General features: G+C 40.4%; 2 protein-coding genes across 4 annotated transcripts in view; one reads left to right on the top strand and one right to left on the bottom strand.

Moving 5' to 3' along the window:
• acss3 (acyl-CoA synthetase short chain family member 3) overlaps positions 1-2,221 on the bottom strand; it is a 67,677-nt gene extending 65,456 nt beyond the window's left edge. For both annotated transcript variants that reach the window (XR_013902863.1, XM_080291906.1), the window contains exon 1: positions 1,720-2,221. Coding sequence is in view for 1 of the 2 variants with exons in the window: in XM_080291906.1 (XP_080148032.1) it covers positions 1,720-2,036 (317 nt within the window). In the remaining variant the exon portion in view is untranslated. The remainder of the gene's footprint in view (positions 1-1,719) is intronic.
• Positions 2,222-11,238: 9,017 nt separating this feature from the next.
• lin7a (lin-7 homolog A (C. elegans)) overlaps positions 11,239-20,581 on the top strand; it is a 48,015-nt gene continuing 38,672 nt past the window's right edge. The window contains exon 1 of one of the 2 annotated variants that reach the window (XM_026147065.2): positions 11,239-11,407. In XM_026147065.2, the coding sequence (XP_026002850.1) occupies positions 11,371-11,407 (37 nt within the window). In that variant the 5' untranslated portion in view covers positions 11,239-11,370. The remainder of the gene's footprint in view (positions 11,408-20,581) is intronic. The other variant, XM_026147066.2, reaches the window with a different exon arrangement.

Raw genomic sequence — 20,581 nt, 5'->3', positions numbered from 1 at the left:
GTTGCTAGTTGGCTGCTTGGCCAAAACTAGTGGTGCTCTGAGACAATTTTTTTTTTTCTACTAACCCTTTAAGGTGGCAGCAACCTGATGAAACGACTTGTGTTTTATTTCTTTGATAAAAAAAAAATATATATTTATCCTACTTTTTGGAGCTTCGGGGGGAGGATAGTACTCAACTTTTGGAGTACTAGTGCAGTCTGGTACTCCATTACAATATCCTCTCCATGCCCCCAACATGCACACATATACAATCATCATCACCTACGTACACACAGTATTGTTTACCCAAACATATATCATACTTCTGACTCTTGACTGACCCTTGATTTCCTAATTATTCCTCAAGCCTCATCTTGGGGACCATCCTTCCTCACTGACATGCCCATTAAGTTAACTGTTCTCACTCTCACAGGGAACCGCCTTAAATGTTCAATCATATTCGTTCCCTCTGTAAAAAGGAAAGAATTGCATTTCAGTAACTCTCAAAAATGGTCCAAGGAAGACACAGTGGTGACCCACTGACAGCATCATGAGTGGGCAAGGCTCAATGATGCACATGGGAGAAGAACGCTGTAGAATCAAATTGCCAAAAAAAATGTAATGCTAGTTCCCTTCTATGTTGTATTCTGTCACCATAGAAAAGTATCAGAATACACAGTGGATTGCCGTTTTTTTTTTTTAATATATGGCTGCATAAAACCAGTCAGTGTCCCCATGCTTACCCCCCAACCACTGCCGAAACCAAGAAGAAGGGGGACATGAGCATCAGAACTGGACAGCTGGACAACAGACTCTGATGAGTCACAATTTCTTTTACATCATATGGATGGCTGGGTGCTGTGCATTCTTTACCTGGTGAACAGCTGGCAGCAGAATGCACTATGAAAAGAATGCAAGCCTACTGAGAGTCCATGCCTCCACATTTCTGTTTCGAAAGGGGGCTCCATAAAAAAAAAAAAAGGAGGCAGGTGGTCATAATTTAATACCAGACAGATATACATCCCACCAATTAATGCTTTCAAAGTGTTACCATATAGGGGTTCTCCTGGGAACTTCCCTGCTCTAAATACCTGATTCAAATAATCATCTGGGTAGTGAACTTTGCAGCTGTCTGTTAACAGCACCCAGGATAGTGCAATAAGCAAAAATGTGGTTTGTTTTCTGGGGTCAACGCGATTCCATAGACTTTCCATCAACAGCAGAGCCGTTTGAAGTCCACACAGTTCCTGAGCGTCACCCATTGGCTCTCAGCAAAACTACCAATCACAGAAGAAATAGGCGTTCCTCCAGGGATCGCTAACAACTTAATAACCAATCATAACAGAGCTGACGTTTCCCCTTCCTAAACCAACCACTCACAACAGGACAACCCTCCAGGTTATCCAGTTGTTAATCGTACAGTCACGCGCATAAAAGAGTAAAATGAGGAAGCTATGTGTGCTGGATGAAGAGAAAATAAACCACAATATCGTGGTTTCTATGTGAGTTGTCCAAAAGTTATTCATTACTAAGCAAATAACACCTTCAGGGTAATGAGATTATTGAGGGCGTGTGTCCTCTCTATGGGATATTATCATACATGAGAGAACGCGTTGAGTTCACTCATGAGAGAGGTGGCGGTCACGCACAGGTTGTTTACCACGTTTCATTCCAACTCGCCCACACAACATTTAACACCAGCTGTTCTGCAGTTCACGTGTAGTTCACACTGAAACCTACCAGTTTGGGAACACCGGATCCTCAACGTGCAGAGTTTTACTCCACGGCTCAAACCAGTTTATGTCGCGCCCCACGTCAGCCCAAAACTTTTCAGGGTTGTCCCTGGCCGCCGCGAAGACTCGGCTGTACGCAGCATCAGACGCATGCTTTCTGCAGCACTGCGTGGGGAAGTGCGACTTAAAACTCCCAGATGCTTCACCTGCATTTCGCTTTGCTGCTGCACAGAGAGTCCAAGCAAACCTCCCGAGTGTCTTCTTCCGCAGGACAGGAGCGCAGTTATTCAGGCGCTGGACTGAGTGTTTTACCCTGAGAAGCATTGTTGCTGGGGGCGTTTTTTGAACTTCCACGCTGCTTTCCCGCGTCCCTCTTGTTTTTGTGTGCAGCTTTGGAGCCCGCTTCTAGAGTTCAATGCTAAGCGACGTCATCCGGGCCCGCTTAAAGGCAGAGGACTTCTGCAGAAATTCTTAACAAGTGCCTCAGGGAAGGCTGTGAACTATGAACTGGATGTAGTTGATGCTGCAGGAGGATTTTAAAACACAGTCAGCGTGATTACACAACACATAAGCTCCACCGCAGCTTTCTTAAACCAACTATTTTGGGTGGAAAATAATCCCAAGACATTTTTCTAACTTTAAACAAGAATTCTGCCGTGCAGTGCAAAGAAGAGAGGAACATTGTTGATAGCAACTGTACCTCCTGTCCACCGGATTTACTTATTTATTTATTTTTGTTTACTTCCAGCATCATTAAATTTTAATTGTCCTCGAGGTAATATCAATACTCCCCCTTGAGTGGAAAAATGCAAATAGCCCCACATCTGCTAAAACTGATCATGGCGTGCATTCATTTGTTTGCTTGTGGGTATTAATGGGAATAATTACTTGTGTAGAGTCATTTAAAAGCCTTAAGAATATTTGCATCTTTCATTAAGCCGATTTTCCAATACAATCACAGCACATGAGCAGCGGCAGCAGCTCTTTGTCCTCTCAGATTGTGCCGCCTCATGCACTTCTTTCCCTATCACTGGTATATACCCATAATACAGCTGACCCCTTGAAGAAGTGTGCCCCTCGTTAAATAACTCATCCATCTGATATTTCAGATCACCTGTTTATGTTTATATGTGCTGAGCAGTTGAACTGTCCAGTATAGGTGGTGCAATGATAGTTTCGTTATTGGTATCAGAACGATATCAGCATTATAAGATCGATACTTTCTTTAAATCCTGTGTGTTTAGTGTGTAGTCCACTGATGTCTTACATAGATTATTTTTGGTAATGAAAAAATATACCTCAAACGTGCGCTATGAAAAGTATCTGGACCTTCTTGTGTTGACTGTGACTTCTGTTTTATTTATAGCCTCCTACAGCACATTTAAACACAGAGAGATCCTTTAGAGACAGGAACATTTACATTGCTGTTTACATCTCAAAAAGCCCCATGGTATCAGATGGATACTAAAATTTGCACTGTGGCACAGCTACTTTCCACCAGAGGTGGCCAACTTGAGTTGGATTGCAGCTACTGGCTATATGACACTTGTCACCATTTCAGTAAAAGTGGGGGGGAATAAAAAGTTAAATCTTTATCCCAGCTGGCAAAAGATATCAGTAATCAGCAACTGATTGATGCCTTCTTACACCCATCACCTGCACGTCTTATCCTCCAGGTATTTGAGCATAACAGAACTATCATTTTCTTTCTTTTTCAGTTTTAAATTAAGTATTGATTCAAATCTCATCATATTTCAACCATGCTTTCTCCTCTCATGCTATAATTTGTTTGGCCAAAAGGTCTCACTAAATCACAGCAAGGAACTGCCATATATATATATATATATATATATATTAGGGCTGCCACAAACGATTATTTTGATAGTCGACTAGTCACCGATTATTTTTGCGATTAGTCGACTAATCAGATCATCATCCACTGGACGTACAGCGTACAGCTTATTGCACCAGCAGCATCTGGTCTTATATAACTATCATTAGCTTACAGCTTGAAGTGTTTGTGCTAACTAAAAATAAAGACAAGATGGTAGTTTATTAATTTTTAATGAAATTTGCAGATTATTTCGGTGAAGTTTAATAAACTCCTTGCTTTCTAAAATATAACAGGACACCGGAGTATATTCTCCAGCGTCTCACACTTCTGACAACCAGCTGTCTGCTTGACAGTTTTAGCTGTGCAAAAACTATAACTTTAATCTCAGCCAAACCGATTTACTCAGGAACAAATAAAATACTAAAGAAAGCCAAACAATAACATTTTTAAGTTATCTAAGTGACTTATATATATGTTTAACCTGACTAGCGAAAGACAGCGGTGGGTTTGAAAACGATTTGCCGGTGTCGTCCCAAAGTAGGTATCCCCGACAGAATTTGTTTCCCCTGTGCTGGGAGCACGCAGGAAGTACTGATGTTTTCATTTTGTGAAAAATTAGTATCATTACATTACCATTCAGTTTGAGGGTTACAACAGAAAATTATATATTTAATGCTCACGGGGTATCAGATGGGATTATTTTAATAAACCATAAACATTTTGGCTAATAACTATTTTTATTCTCCTGTAACTTTATTATATAAAGAGCTAAATCCTCCAAAGTTTCAGGAGAAATGCGTCATAATAAGAAGTGTTTGTGAACGAAAAATCAGCAATGTGGGATACTGTTTGTCCGTGATTTACACAGGGGGAACAAATTGTGGCAGGACCAGCCTGATATTATTTGTATCCCACTATAACTTCGTTGTATAAAGAGCTAAGATCTCAAAAATGTCAGGAGTAGTTAGTCATTATAAGAAGTGTTTGTAAACTAAAAATCAACAATGCGGGATACTGTTTGTCTGTGATTTGGACAGTCCAGCGTGTGCTCCCGACGCAGGGGAAACAAATTCTGTCGGGGATACCTAGTTTGGCACGATACCGGGAGTCCGGTGTTCTCACGGCTCTAGTTAGCCTTGCCCCCGCCTAGCTAACGAGCTAGTGGGTAACAGACGTCTCCGAAAACGTCGGAGCGCTTTTGAAAATATGTGGTGTCTTGATAAACTGAGCAGATATTTGAGGTTTACACAGCTACATTCAAGCCTGAAAATATGTTAAACGTTTATTTTGTGCCCCAGAAAGAATAATAAGAGTAAAGTTAAAACTAACTAGCTGCCGCCATTGTTGACAGCTGCGCTATGAATTCTGGGACACAGCTTCTTCTTCTTCGGGGTTTAACGGCAGCTGGCATCCTTGTACATGCAGTGCTGCCATCTTCTGTTTCAGTCCGTTATTACACTCTTAAATCCTGCTACCGGTACTCATTCCTGCGTCCTTTGTGATCTTACAAAGCTTCAAACGATGCGTCGACTATTAAATTAGTCGTCGACGATTTTAATAGTCGACATAATCGTGACTAGTCGACTAATCGTGGCAGCCCTAACATATATATATATATATATATATATATATATATATATATATATATATATATATATATATATATATATTAGAGTAGATGGTGTTGGCTGAATATGTATCATTCTCTCTGGCACCTTACATGCATAGACCACTATCTATTAACCACTTTCACAGGCTAATCAGACCCTAAACTTTTCATAACTTTATATAAGCCCTCCGTCTTGATTTGATGTGATGAGTGTGAATGTTTTAAAGCAGAAATCAGCCGACTGCCCTTCAGAAACCGATGGAGAAATGATTCATCACTCTAGCCCGCAGTGTCAGTTTGAAAATCAAATTCGTTTGAAGATAATGATCGCTGTTTTACATTCTGAATGGGTTTTAGATGCAGTTGTCAGAAAGACTAACGAATGATTTCAGTCAATATCATTCATGGTTTTAAGTGAGTGATACTTCATAGCGGTTTATTAGAGCTGAGTGAATTTACTTTCAGCAATTGCTTCATATACAAAATACTAGAGGCACCCAGTCATTACAGGAAATAAATAAAGGTGAAAGCCATTACCCCTTGTTAATTATGCTCTTAGTGCATTCATGATAAAAGAGGCGATGAGATGAAGTTGGACTGAGGTATATTTCAAGGCTTTGACAAAGCTCAATATACATTGGGATGTATTCATGTTTTCAGTTTGCAGAAAGCATCAGGATGGAATTATGATGCCGTCACACAATCAGCCATTACTACTTGACAAAGTAAATTGGTGCTGTTTCCCTGAAGTCAGTAGTCTGTTAGAGCTTGGGTGCCAAATTTGTTTCTGTCCATGGGCCACCTACAGCTCAGTTTGAACTCTCAAGTGCACCGAGCACTTTATAATGTCCCTTCTTTCTCTTCTGTTTTCATCTTTCTGTCTCTGCAGAGCTGTCCACTGCAGTGGGCTTTTTAATGTGCAGATTATAGCTGACAGGCCATATGTTTCACACTCTGTATTAGAGGTTTAAATCCCATAGTGGTGCTGCCGAAGTGGGTCACAATCAGTGTGACAGGCTTTGTTCGATATAGTATTTGAAGGTGGGGTTCTCTGTGTGCTGGCCTGCCTGACTTCAGAAGGCCAATTACATTCACCTGCCATTTGATTAGTACACTTCATGAGTATCTGGATTCTTTCTGCCTTCAGAACTCTTGTCTTCATGGCATAGATTCAATATGAATAAACATTCATCAAAGATTTCGGTCCAGATAGCATGCCATCAGAAATTGTTTACACTATGATCATCAAGGGATGGAGATGGTCAGCAACAAAACTCAGGTAGGCTGTTATGTTAAAATGAAGCTCAGGTGGTACTAAGCAGCCCAAAGAGTGCTCAGAAAATATCCTCCACACCATCAGACGCAACCAAGAAGCTGAGCTATTGCAGGATGGATCCACGCTTTCTTGTTGTTTGCACCAAATTCTGATCCTACCATCTGAATGATGCAGCAGAAATCAAGGAAGGGGATGTAAGGGGAGAATCCCAGTAGATCAGCAGTTTCTGAAGTACTCCGACCAACGTCTGGTACAAGCTAGCATGCCACATTTAAAGTCACTTTAAATCACCTTTCTTGTCCATGCTTAGTTTGAACCTTGTCTTAACCTTGTCTGCATGCCTAAATGCAATAAGTTGCTGCCATATGATTGGCTTATTAGATATTTGTGTTAATGAGCTGTTGAATAGATGTACCTAATAAAGTGACCATTGAGTGTAAATGTCCCACAACTGTCTTTTTTTCTTAGCAGATATTAACAATAAAGAAGAAAGATGATTTTCTGTCATATGAACGGAAGAACAGCAGATTAACAAACTCTCGGTTATTTCAAAACAAGGATCAGTTTGGTACTCTACTTCCTCCCCCCCGGTTATCCACACATCCAAAGTTTGGCCAAACTTTGAGACCCACTCACAAAAGTGCATCTTGACTTGCCTTAAAACAAAACTTTAACTGTGAGATTCATAGTTTACACAACAGCCTGGAGAAGTGCATGCGCATCTCCATCCTTCACTTGGTTGTTCATACACAGGAAATTAGTTGCATCAACTTGTCTCGTTAAGGAATAAATACAATTTTAAAGAATTATCTGTCACACGTTTTTCAAGATGATGTTTTTTTCATTATCTGCCTGGCACCGTCTGATGGAGCAATATAAGCAACCCAGCTGCTGTGGAAAAGCAGCCTGTCATCCTAACACAAAATATCCAATAAATACTTTATTTTCGAGACGTTATCGCTCAACAGGAAATTTTCATCTTTTTTTTTTTCCCACTGTGGCATGCCGGATGGATCACAGTCAGTGCGGCACAAGGATTGGAGTCGATGGTTGACAAATTTAATAATGGCCTGTTTTAATAAGCAGTTGTTACCTGGAAATGAAACCCATGTTATCATTTAGTGAAATACTTGTTTCCCTCACCGTAAAACCACAGTCGGATATATTCGAGCTACTGTTTTATAAAAGCTTTACTCTCTGTGTCAACCAAACAAAATCTAACCTTTATGGATTTTATTAGCCTTTTATCAAAGCCATGTGAGTGATATTGATCTTTTTTACGAATGTGTGGCAGGAAAAGGAATAAGGTTCCAATTTTTCCCCAAATGCCCATATGACCTTACCTGTTGAATTCAATTTGAATGGGTACTGATGGGAATTGAAGATACAAATAGAACTTGCACACTGGCTAATGCGCTGAGCTTTGATCTGCTAGGCAAACAGTCCAGCCGTCTGTATTTGCCCTGTCCACATGGCCTCTTGCATCTCCTTCCGTGGAAGTGGAGGCATTTCAGAAATCAATTCACTTGCAGCTTTGCGGCTTAAAGACCAGTGCAGCATAATCCCAACCTCGTAAAAAAAAAGCAGACCTGTATTCCAGCCCATATAGATGGAAGCCTGTAATCTCGCCGTGCCCTCTTTCTGTGTGCTCTCTAAGCCCTCGCCCTCTCAAACCGTCCTTGCAGCCTACCACTCACCACTATTTTGCATCTGCACACAGCTGTGTGGGACTGTTGGTGGATTGAACTTGCTTTTACTTAAGGACTATGTGTTTGTAAGAAGCGTGCAAGTTTAGAAACTGTTTAATTCAAATGCAGAGGAAGCTGTTAAATATTTAAAAGTGCTGAGAATGGAATTTAAATGATATACAACAGGGGTACGTTAAATTTATTTAATGTTTTAGATATAGCAGCCAATTTGAAGTGAAGTGAGGTAAAGAGGTGTGGTATTTGCCTCCCAGCTGGGTGTGGGCTAAAATATTTAGTGCAATGCATGACAAGATAAATGGGATTTAAGTAAAATATCTGTATTTATGAGCCTAGGTTTTGCTCTGAACAGCTGTGCACATATTAGTATAAGTGCTAGTCATTGCCTCAGGTGTGTATTCATGTTTACAACTTGCATTTGTCATGGCGAAGTCATGTTTTGTGAGCCATGTGACACGTCATGCTGCCTTAGCATCTCTCCAACCTGGGAATCTCTTCTTATTTCTGTTGAGCATGGCTTCTGTCAGCTGTAATGTCTGCCCATATATGAGACACGCCAAAGCAGCAGGCACCATTAGGCAACAGATCTACAGTAAATGAAGAGAACCAGCGGTTTGGCACCATTCTGTGGTAGCACATAAACATGAGGATTAATTCTTAAGCCCTCCAATTTAGGTTCACTACCGTCATTCGGTCCTTATCTGGCTGTATGCAGTGCATGTACCCAGGAGAGAAGATAACAGGCGGTATGCCTCAGTGGTTCACAATGAGCCTTCACGACAAGCTTGGTTGCAATCACCTGATCTCTGAAGTGCAAGGATTATAGCTGTGTAAGTGTTCATGTGTGCACAAAACACACATGTGAGCATCATTGTGAGATTCAGCATGCAATCCAGGTCGAGCTGGTTGACTGCAATATGGTGAAACTTTTCAAATACATTACTGTGACAGATGGAATACCAATTTTGACTGTTTTTCAACATATTATTAGCTTAATGACTAAGGTCCGCCATCCCTCTTCTTTTAAAAGGTATCTTATGTGTCCCATGAGAGCACTAGTCAGGCTACCTCTTGTTTTTATGAGCCTAAACTGAGTAACACTCCTGATGTCAGAATGCAGAGCTCTCTCGATATTCAGGAATATAAAGATCTATCTTAATCTTAATTTGGCTTTTGACTTGAAGTACTGAAGTGTTATATCTTTATGCTTAGTTGTTAAGGTTGTAATGTATGTTTTTAAAATCAGTTTTGTGCCTGACATTTGCGTGTAATTTCATTTATGGGCTTGCCATCAAAAGCACTTTGAGATGCCTGCTTTTATCAAAGGCACTTAAGGTGAGTCGAGTCAAGTAGACAGCACTGAATAGAAAATCATCTTGTAGTAACGGTGACTAGCTGTTAGTTCCGATTCTAGGGTTGAATCATGGCAAAGGTAACGCCCTTGTATGTGGTGTTTGGTTATTCTCCCCACACCTCCGTGGCCTCCAACTGCTCCAGTTTGTCCAACAATCAAAACATGCTGGGTTAATTTTCTTGTAATTGTGCCCTTGACCAAGGCACAGACTTGAAGTGTGGAGTTGATCCCACGAGCCCACTGCCTCAAACACTAAGGATGGGATAAATGCAGAGAATTGCTTTTCCTACAGGGAAATAAAGGGTCTCTCACTCTGTGAAGGCCATGAGAGGCTCCAGCCTCCCTGCAACCTTGAATAGGATAAGTGGAAGAAGATGGCTATGATAAACTGTAAAAAATAAACATGTTCAGTAATATGTGGACTTAAATCAATTCAAAGAAGAGGTGTGCTCTGGCAGTTTTACATTGTCTGTATTCACAAAGGCAGGTTCTTTAAGAAATGGCTCACCCTGTTTGGTATGCAAGAAGACAGAGTTGTGCACAGAGTCCTGACTGTAACTCTGTGCAACACTTTTGTGGTGAACTGGACTGTCTGGAAGCAGGACCAGTGCTTTTCACAAAACCTTTTGTGCCTACGTAAGAGTAGAACATTGCAATTAAGTTCCCAAATGCTGCTGAAAACCCATCAAGAAAAGGGAACTCTGATATCACAGCTGCGGCCTATATCCTGTTTTTTAAACAATATGTTCAACATTAAAACTTTGAATACAACACGGCCGCATTCTCTGTTGAACTTACCACATTACTCTTTCTCCTGAAAAGCTGGACGTCTTTTATTTATCGATTTCATTCATTGAGATAAGGTTACATTAACTCAGCTTTTCAAATTAAATGTAGCTTGCAAAACGAAATGAAATATATGATTGTCAGACTGCAGTGCTATACGATCAGACTTTTTGCCCCCTGTTAGCCATTAGAAAAACTGCAGAGTATGGCAAAGTTTTCACAAGTCCATCTTTTATATACAGCGCATGATTAATCCAAAGATTGTGTATTAAAGATAAATGTAGGCACTGTGACCTCTCAGAGCCCTGTTGTAAAGCATGAAGGTGCTTTGAAACCAGATGTGAGGAATCCCAAAAGGTTGATTCTGTTCATCTGGACCTAACGTTTTCATCCAGATGAACAGAATCAACCTTTTGGGATTTACTTACCTGGATGATTGAGCATGCATCAAGACATATGTGAGGAATATGTGACACTAAGAGACGTTGCATCCTCATAGGCAAGTGATTTGTAAATCATAGTAAAACATACTATGCTTTAGTCTACCTTTTTAATCTAAATAAGTCCGTAGTTATTCAATTAAACATTATGGTGTATTCAGTGAGGCCCAAAACTAGCATTTGCGACCATAAACTAATCGGGGAAACAGTTTCCTGAGATCATAAATTAAAGCCAAGGTATTGGTGCAACCATAAGAGTCTCCCCCTGCTGGCCATTAGAAAGAGTGCACTTTTAAAGCGCTTCCAACACTTTTTTGTAGACAGTATATTTTTGATCTAATGTAAAGAATAAAAAAAAATTAATGTATTTTTTGGTTTTTATATGTTATCAAATTCCTTTTCATCTTGAAAAATTCAAATGATTTTCTATTTAAAAAAAAAAAAAAAGCCAAATAAAACGTGAACACTATTTTTCATTAAGAGCGTAAACAGCAGCGCATAAAGTGCAAAACAGCTGATAACAGCACCAGGTGACGGAGATGGATGGAGATAGTCTAATCCTCTCCCAGCCACTCCCAACCTCTCTCTCTCTCTCTCTCCCCCTGTGATGCTGCAGCTCCTGTAGGCTCTTCAGTCTCCAGTAAACAGCAGTCATGGCGACAGTGGTCCAACCGCTCACACTGGATCGAGGTAAGGCGCTCGGAGCTTTGCAGTCTGTGCATGTCACCGGAGAGATTATTTTCCCCCCCCCAAAACTTGAGCGAGGATTTGGTTAGATTCTGATGTTTTTTGGTGTGTGTGTCCAGCTCGGATTTCCTACACATCGTCTGCGCGAGTCGCTATTTCAAGGCAATATGAGCTCTGGCTTTTCGAAATAAAAGCCCGTCGGTTCCGTCCGTGTATTTTTCCAGACCGGAGCGCTCAGTTCTTTCGTCAAACTACCGAGGGGGTTTCTGCGAGCACGAACATCTTGAAATTAATACCCTTAAACCACTTACAAGGCGTCCCGTTTAATTTCATCTGTATTATGTAACCCCTTTGGCAACATTGTCCCGTTAAAGCTCGCTTTTTGATCTTCATCTGGCGGAGACAATAACGCTCAAATCCTAAAGCGCCTTGACACGAAAAATCTACTTTGTTAGACGGGAGATAACTTCTCAGGCTATCTGAACTGGACAGGTGCAAGACTGGCTGATTGGTTCCCTCATCAGGGTGTAGATGTTGTGTTTTGTACTTGTTGGAAGCGGTGTGCAAACAAACCGCAGTTGAGGGTTAATGTCCTGTGATGTTGCCTATAGCCTGTTTTGTTTTCATCTCAGTTAGCGTTCAGAGCTGTTAGTAATTACAGACTTTGTAACTTAGACACACATTAGTCCCCTGATCTCATTCATAAGATACAATAATAATGCATGCAGGCTGAAAAAATGTTCAGTTTCCCACCTAAAGATGCTGTACAGATATTTAAAATACACTAAGGTCTCTCGTAATATCATAGTAATTCCTCTGGGAGATTTGAGGAAGTACAAAATGTCCTGTACACTTGAGAAGATGCCCTTTACAACTCAACACTTTCATCTTAAAGGAGTCTATTTTTGAGGTCACTTTGAAAAATCCTCCCAGTCGCACATTCAGACCAAATGCAGATCCGCTGGTGAAATGTAATATTGCGCAAGCCTTGCATAGGGAATGGATACCGTCAAATATAGAGAAAGCAGACACCTTAACGCTTTACTCTGTGCCAAGTAAAGCCAGCGTCAGCTCTCCTCCCAAACCACATGAGGGAAGTATATAAATACTCTTTATTAATTATTCTGCAGGGATTAATCTGACTGATGTCACTTGTTATTGGTGATTTAAGTAATTAACCACATTAACATCTACTGCTAAAGTATACTATTTTTTCCCCTTCCGTATGTTCAATTTGTTCTTCAGTGAAATTTAATGTCTGAGGGCAGTGAAGCTTTACAGGTGCACAATCTGCTGGGAAGCTGCAGAAGTGCTGTACACGCAGAGTTAATGAAATGAGCCACAGATTGAATCCAGCAATGAGATAAACAATGCAACCTAAGCTTTTCCCACCCATGTCTCATAGTAGACTATAGATTTATTTTAAAAAAAGGAGGCTCTGCTAAGCTGATAAATAGATTTTTAAACAGCAAGGCAAGGAGCAATGTCCTGCAACTTGATAAATTGTCAGCATTCAGCCATGTCTGATCTTAGTCATTTGCTTGGGCAGTGACTCAGCTGTGACCTTCGTGTGTACACACGGGGCCTGATCCATACCCACAATCTGGAAAATGCAGCTGTAATGGCACAAACAGTAGTAATGATAGTTTCACGCAGGAGCTGTCAGAGCCAGGCAACATTATAGGCTTCCTGTCCTCGGATCCTGCCACTTTGGTGAAAACACTATAATTGCTAATGAAAAGGTGCACTCCTCTCGTTTTTGGGTGGAGGCTTTTGCTGCCGGGTTGCTGAGTTTGTCAAATGCACGCAGGGAGAAAAGGAACAGAGATGTTCATTTCGAGAGCTCCCACTTGGCTTGCAGGGTCACAGCAGGATGAAAAGATATTACATCATTGGCCTTCCTGTTATTGTCAAAGGAAATGACTGTGATAAGCAAGCACCGTAGAGAACAATGGATTTGAACTTCGCTGTATAATTTTTAAAAAAGCCTTTTATTCTCAGTAGATCTGGCATTTATGTAAGTGCAAACTGACACACACCGGAGATGAAAACCTTTCTGTATGAAACAGTGAGAGCAGAGGGCACTGTGACTGAAACTTCCAGAGATAAATTTAAACATCTATTAGGTACGGCTATGTTTCAGGACCCAAATGCAGGACCCAGAGACAATGGAATGAACTAAGTAAGGCAGCTTTATTGCTGTAGCTTGAAAGCTCAAAGAAAAAACAAGGATACAAAAAACCAGAAACTCCCACAAGGTTAAAACTAGAACCAACAGAACAGGAAACAAGGACCGCAAAGATAGCATGAGTGGACGATGCAACAACGAGCAGAGTAAGACTGAGGACTAAAATACACATAGGATAACAAGAGGATGGGCAACAGGTGGCAACATAGCTGGACCTAATGCAGACTAACGGGACAGGGGAAACGAAACTGAGTGCACTATACACTAGAGACGAGACTGTCAAAATAAAACAGGAAGTATGATAAACATGGAGATGAAGACTAATCACACAGGCTTGACTCGGGGACTGGGGAGAAACAGACGTGGGGAGATGACTGACTGAGGAGACAGAAAGGGAACATCAGACACAGAGACAAGAGAAAAACAAACATGAAAACGAGACTAAACACACGAGAAGACTAGACAATGCGGAAAAAACTCGAAAACCACACAGAACCAAAGCATACTTTATACATGACATAAATATAACTATGAACCTAAGAATCACATAGAATATTCAAAAAATAAACTGCATATTGTTCAGAAACTTAGTACCAGTACCATGACAACGCCGGCAAGCTGCATGTTTCCAGTGAAATGCTTACTCGCTGATGGCAGGATAATGCTGGCCACGTTCTCCATTTCAGTTTTGTGTGTTAATCTGTGTTACTTGTTAACTGGTTGTGTTTTTTTGTGTCATATTCATTATTTTATAATGGTCTGCCTGGTCCAGAATTCAGCTCAAAAAACATTGAACTAATAAAGCTCATTTGCTGAATTGTAGTCCTTCCTTTTAATTGCATTAAAGTCCTTCACTTTATAAAAAATGTCTGGAATGCCAGCAGGGTTGACCACTCTGTGTCTAAAACACTGCTTGTGTAGACATCTGTGAGATTACGGCCTCAGTAAACACTTTCCTGATGAGTTTTTGGACTCGGTTACTAATTTCAGGATGTATTGATTAAAACATGAAGTCAGTTTTGTACGATATTGTCATTATTACAGTCAGAGAGGGGGATTGTCTATACTCATTAGCTAATGACTTGTAATTTTAAGTTGCTATCCAGTGAGTATAAAGTGTTCTTAGTTTCACAGTAAGATCCTCTAATCACTGGTTACCTCTTGTTTTAAAACACAAAGATGGTGACGGTGACAAAGGATCCATCACCAATCCATGATGTAATGGCATCTACCGCTAACTTTCATTTAGAGTCTTTAATTGAGCAAAAAGTTGATGGAGATTTTCATCAGTTTAACCAGTGAATGATGTGCAGTAGACGCCTGGCATTATGTAGTTGGTGTTAACAATTGTAGAACAAGGAACGTGGTGTGGAAGTCTCCCCTCAAAAGCCCCCACTGTTTGCAGTTTTCCGAGCTAACAAGTTAACCCCGAACCTGTGGTTGGAAGATTAGATGTTTGTTCCTAGCTCTTCTGCACCACATGCTATGGGATGAAGACACTGATCGGTTCTTTATCCCCACCAGTCTGTTCATTTAGAAGCTGCAAAGCAATCTTTATTCGTCCCTCACTTTGCTGCCATTGTTCATTTCAACCCCAAACGAGTTGGTGATTACGCCTGGGCTTCACGCGCATTTCCACAAACCCAATTGTTGGATATTGCACTGACCATAGCTAGAAGGAAGATTTTAACTCTTTACACTCACTCTAATATCCATGCTGTATCTGTTTTAGTTAGTACAAATTCTCCATTCCCCCGAATACAAAAACATAGATGTAAAATTGTTGAATTTAGCTGCTTGTTACAGAGGTTTAGGGTGGCCGTGGATTAGAAGGTAGATTTAGAGAAGGTCATTTACCGATCAGAAGGTTAGTGGTTCGATCCATGGGTGCTCCTGCCAAAGTATCCTTGGGCAACAATCTGAACTCTGAGTCGTTCCCATTGTGAAAGTTAGATGAGACTAGATTACAAAAGTTAGATAAGATAAGTTAGATGGAAAGTGCTTAGACAGAGAAAAAAGTGTGGATTTGAGATCGTTGTGAGTTCATCCATTTGCGGCTAGAACATATTTCCATCACATCCACTCATGCACATGGCTGTGTTTAAGGGATTAAGGAGGTGCTGACAAGCTGACGTCACTTATAGCTGTCTATATTTTAAATGGCCTCCTGTTAATGCAGAAATAAAGGTTCTCTCAGTAATTGTCTTGGAGGGACATTGCCCAGTAATTACCCAGGATGAAGACGACAATAAGAGTGTGATGTTTTCTGGCTCTGTTTTCGCCACAGGCTCCTGCAGGAGCCATTACCCTTCTAGGAGTGATTTATTTCTTGTGGAATCGCTGCAGTTGGACAAATTAAAGCTTATTCTCTTGGCATGAGGAGAGAACTTGGTTGTCCCATTTTTTTGTATTCAGACTGTGATTTCTTTTGTTTTTATCACTGCCTTTAGCAGCAGAGTTGCCAAGGGCACCCAGGTCAAAGTGGCAGCGGCAGATGGCAAGGGCTTTTCAGGACAACTTACTCCCAGATGCATGACATCTGGATAGCATTTCTCAGGGTACAAAGGTGCGATTCCCGTCAGAGAAAGGTCATTAGAGACTTTTTCTGCCTGTCACCCTCCGAGATGGAAAGCAGCATTTCATTTAGAGTTAGTATTTGAAAAGAGGATCGCAGGTTTAAATCTCAGCGTTGCAGTTTAATAAACGCAGACAGACGCGGACGTGTTTATTTACATTGTTGCAGTTTTGTCAAACTGACACTTTTAATACTGAAAATGGATTAGGCTAAATTTTGTAAACTGCTATAAATGACTAATTATGTCAGGAAATGGGAACAGAGCCCAGTGCAAAAACATCCCCTCAACAGTGTTGTGGAGCGTTGAAGCCTTTATTACGTGTTACTGTGGCTTTGTTCAGCTCTGTGCCTTTTCTCTAATCAACAAATGATGAGGATGACCTTTTTTAGTCACAGCCTGATGTTTTCAGGGTATAATGCCACACAGACAGTGGCAGCTATATAATCATTTTATACCGCAATATTTGTTTTAGATACTTTTTTACATTGTAAAATTTAAAATGAGAAATATTGAACTACTGTTCTAGGAAAGGGATTACATCATGTGTTCTGTTCAATATATAAGTTGCTGGTTTGTCTAGAAGCTGCATTCATCTCCAATCAATACTCCAGATACTTGCTGATTGGTGACAGCATATTGATAAAATATTTCAAGAACTTCAGTCATCCAAAATAACTAGAGCTAGCAGAATTTGCCAAAAGGTAAGACACAGTATTTGTCAGAGAATTAAATCATTCAAATGCTCCAAAAGATGCTAACAACATAGACATGGTTAAGAGGTCCAATGTACACCTCTAGAAATAGCAATGTAAACAAGCAAGCTAGCTATTAGTTAGCTATTAGCTAGCTAATAGTTAGCTAGCTAATAGCTAGCTATTAGTTAGCTATTAGCTAGCTAATAGTTAGCTCTAGTCATTTTCTAATATTAGGCTGTTAGTTTATATAACCTCAATTCCCAAAAGTTGGGGCTTTATGGATTATAAATAAATACAGAATATCATAGAGTGAAAAATTAGCGATAGAAACCAAAACTGTTCTTTGTACCAGGCGCCTCTAAATGTGTTTATTTATGTTTAAAGTTGGGCATTGTAATAGGGAGTCTGTGGAGATTGACTCACTTATAGAGTTAGCCTAAAGTGGAAGTTAGAGGAACTGCAGTTTTGGTACTTATAATTTTTTTTCTCTTGTTTTCATCTTTGGAGTTCGGCACTTATAACACAATCTATCAACAAATCCTCAGCTGGGATCTCTTACAATGCTATAATCAGTTTCTTCCACTGATTATGTCCCTGTTCAGCAGTTTTCCTTATTCTCCTTCTCTATTTAATTTTAATTAGTTAGAAAGTCAAGAAAGATGAAGCTGAAAGAAAAAGTAATAGTGAAAGTCGATGAATTTACATGCCTGGGGTTAAATTCTCAAAGCAATGGATGGTTCACAAGAGCGGTGAAGAACAAAGTGGAGGCAGGGTGGAGTGGGTGGAGACGAGTGTCAGGGGTAATTTGTGGTAGAAGGATAGCACAAAGATTGAAAGGGAAGGTTTACAAGATGGTAGTGAGACCTGCGATGATGTGTGATTTAAAGATGGTGGCACTATCATAAAGACAGGAGGCGGAGCTGGAGGTGGCAGAGTTAAAGACGTTAAGATTATTATTGGGGGTGATGGGACGGGCAGGATTAAAAATGCATCAGAGGGACAGCTCAGGTTGAGCAGATTGGAGGGAAAGTAAGAGAGGCAAGGCTAAGATGGTGTGGACATGTAAAGAGGAGGGATAGTGGATATACTGGAAAACAGATGTTGAAGATGGAGCTGCCGGGCAGGAGGAAAAGAGAAAGACCACACAGGAGAAGAAGATGCTCAGGTGGAAGTAGATCATCTGCTGTGGTGACCCCTAAAGGGAGCAGCCTGAATAAGAAGAAAGAAAATCAAGAAAGAACAGCTAGATATGGCCAAGACTTTGTATTTGCCTTTGTAAAAAAATTTGTCATTTTCAAGTAGAACTGCTTGGCCAGGCTCAATTATATTCAACTTGATGTAACTTGAGGTAACAAGTTCAGCTACAATCAAGTTATCCATTTTTTTAAACAAATAAAAGCTTCCTTGGTACTTTTATATTATTAAAAATGTTTTTCTTTCAAATATGATTAAAAGCAGACCAAAAGTGAACATCATCACCAGTGACCCAGAGCGATAGGAAATTTCAATGTAAAGTTCAGATCTCAATTATCTCCCAGTCTCTTTGTGAATACAGCTGGCACACTTTGCTCAAAGTTTTCCGGTCACGTTCATGTAGGATCTCGCACTGAGATGTGAAAAGGAATACTACGTGAATCTCTCTGGATAGTGAAAAAGCCTTTGCCTGGGTATTTGAAGTCTGTTTGAAGCGCTAGACTCCCTTGAACTGATGATATCAGAGCATAAAAGCACAGGAAAGACTCGGTAATAAAGTCTGTCTTGTGCAGTTGAAAATAATCCACATTTTAGTGGCTTTAATGCTGCAATTAATGTTGTTTTGGTGGGTTTTTTAGAGACCTTCATAAATGTTACTGCACAGAGTGAAAAAATTAGTTCTGAGAAAATTTAGTCTACTTATACTCCTGACAGCTACATAGCTAAAGAAAACTTGGGCTGGATGACTTTGGAGCCTTTGTTCAGTCAGTAACTCCTACAGCAATCAAGGTGGGGGCGAAAGTGTAAGAGAACAAATAATCCTGCCAGCCAAGAATCAAACTTGGGACTCGCTGCTCGGGGCATTTGAGGCCTACCCACTCAGCTATCAGGTCACCCAGAACTCGGCTCGTTTAATTAGTAAGTATCACTAATGAGAATGCCCTCATCCTTCGTATAGCAGAGGGAAATTAACTGCTGACGGGATCTCTCCTGGTGTCATCACTCTTTATAATATGGCAGCAGTACATTACACTGTAACTGCATCTTGATGCTCATTTACTCCGACCAATGTCACTACTCCTCATAGAGATGCTCTGTAATTACAACCCATGGTTTTCCTTTGCACTTCGGGACACCTTCTTGTTTTATTTTTCTGGCAGATAATTAGAGAGAAAGATACTTTTTCTTGTGTCATTATTCATAAGAAAAAATATCCTCATTTAGATACAGCAACATCAACACCCTTTCTTCTTACTTTGGAGAAGAATCTGTCAGAGTACACAGTGAGAATGACTTAATTGCATACCATCTGTTTGCCTCAGAGATATGCTAAATTTGACAGTCTTGCACGTCTCAACGAAGCAGAATTTTCATTGAAATGAGTGTAAAAAATTTTTTTACAGATGTTGAACACATCTGGGCACATTGAACCCCCCCCCCCCCCCCCAACATAAATTTGTGGGGTTTTTTGGTTTGTTTCTTTTTTTAACTTTGGAGTAAAAGTCAGTAAAATCCAGAGTTGAATGGTGGTGAATTGCATTTTTAGGGAAAACACTCATTTGGGCCACGATCCCCGTGAAGTGTAGCGTTAGCAGATGTCTTTAAATGAACGAGAAGGAATGCAGAAATCAAAGGCAAGGGCTCACTGTGCTGATTTAATGTACAGGTAGAAAAGGCAAAGCATGTGGACACAAAGGCGAGAAAAGAGGCATAACGAGGCCGACAGGCAGAAACTAGAAGGCTGAGAGTTGTTGAGCGTGAAGGAAAGGATTGGTTGTCTCCACCAAATGGTTTAGAAGTGGACCAGGAACATGTATGTGCATGTGGGGGGTCAGGCTGATGATGAGAGATGAGTAATAGTTATTAGTTGTTATGTTTTTTTGTTTATTCCATTTTAGTTAATGCAATAGGGAGACATCCTTCAGTCCCCTATGAATCCCAGTTCCTCCCCTTTGTCCAAAGACACTCCTGTTAGGTTAACTGGTGTCTTTAAAATGGCTATAGGTATGAATGGTTGTCTGTCTTTCTGTATTAGTCCTACAACAGACTGATAACCTGTCCAGCGTGTACCTCTCACCCTATGACAGCCGGGATAGGCTCCAGCCTCAGCGCAACCCTGAAATGGATAAACAGAAAAAAAATGAACCAGATGCTAAAGCGGTGATTTTCTGGTCATTGTTTATTTTATTTTTCTGCTATGACTTTTAGTTATTAGACAAAAAACAATTCACAAAGTTCCCACATAAAAAGTCATCGACTCACAGTTTCTATAACCATGTGTGCCAGTGCGTTTTGACTGACAAAGACTAAAGCTTGAGACATTTCATTTACTTTAGTCAGCCTTCTAAGCATAACAGATTGTTTTTTCTTAAGCTTAGTTCTGACTTGATCGATCCACTCATCCTATACCTTTGGCTCTTCAGCTGGGTAAAATACACTTATAGGTTCTAGTCATCTGTTTGCAAACAGGCTTATTGCCTATCTTGACAGCTCTATGGAGACTTTATAGTTGCAAGATTGACTG

The sequence above is a fragment of the Astatotilapia calliptera genome, chromosome 17 (assembly GCF_964374335.1).
Source record: "Astatotilapia calliptera chromosome 17, fAstCal68.1, whole genome shotgun sequence".
In the NCBI taxonomy this organism is placed as follows: domain Eukaryota; kingdom Metazoa; phylum Chordata; class Actinopteri; order Cichliformes; family Cichlidae; genus Astatotilapia; species Astatotilapia calliptera.
This window is presented reverse-complemented; position numbering and strand designations above follow the sequence as displayed.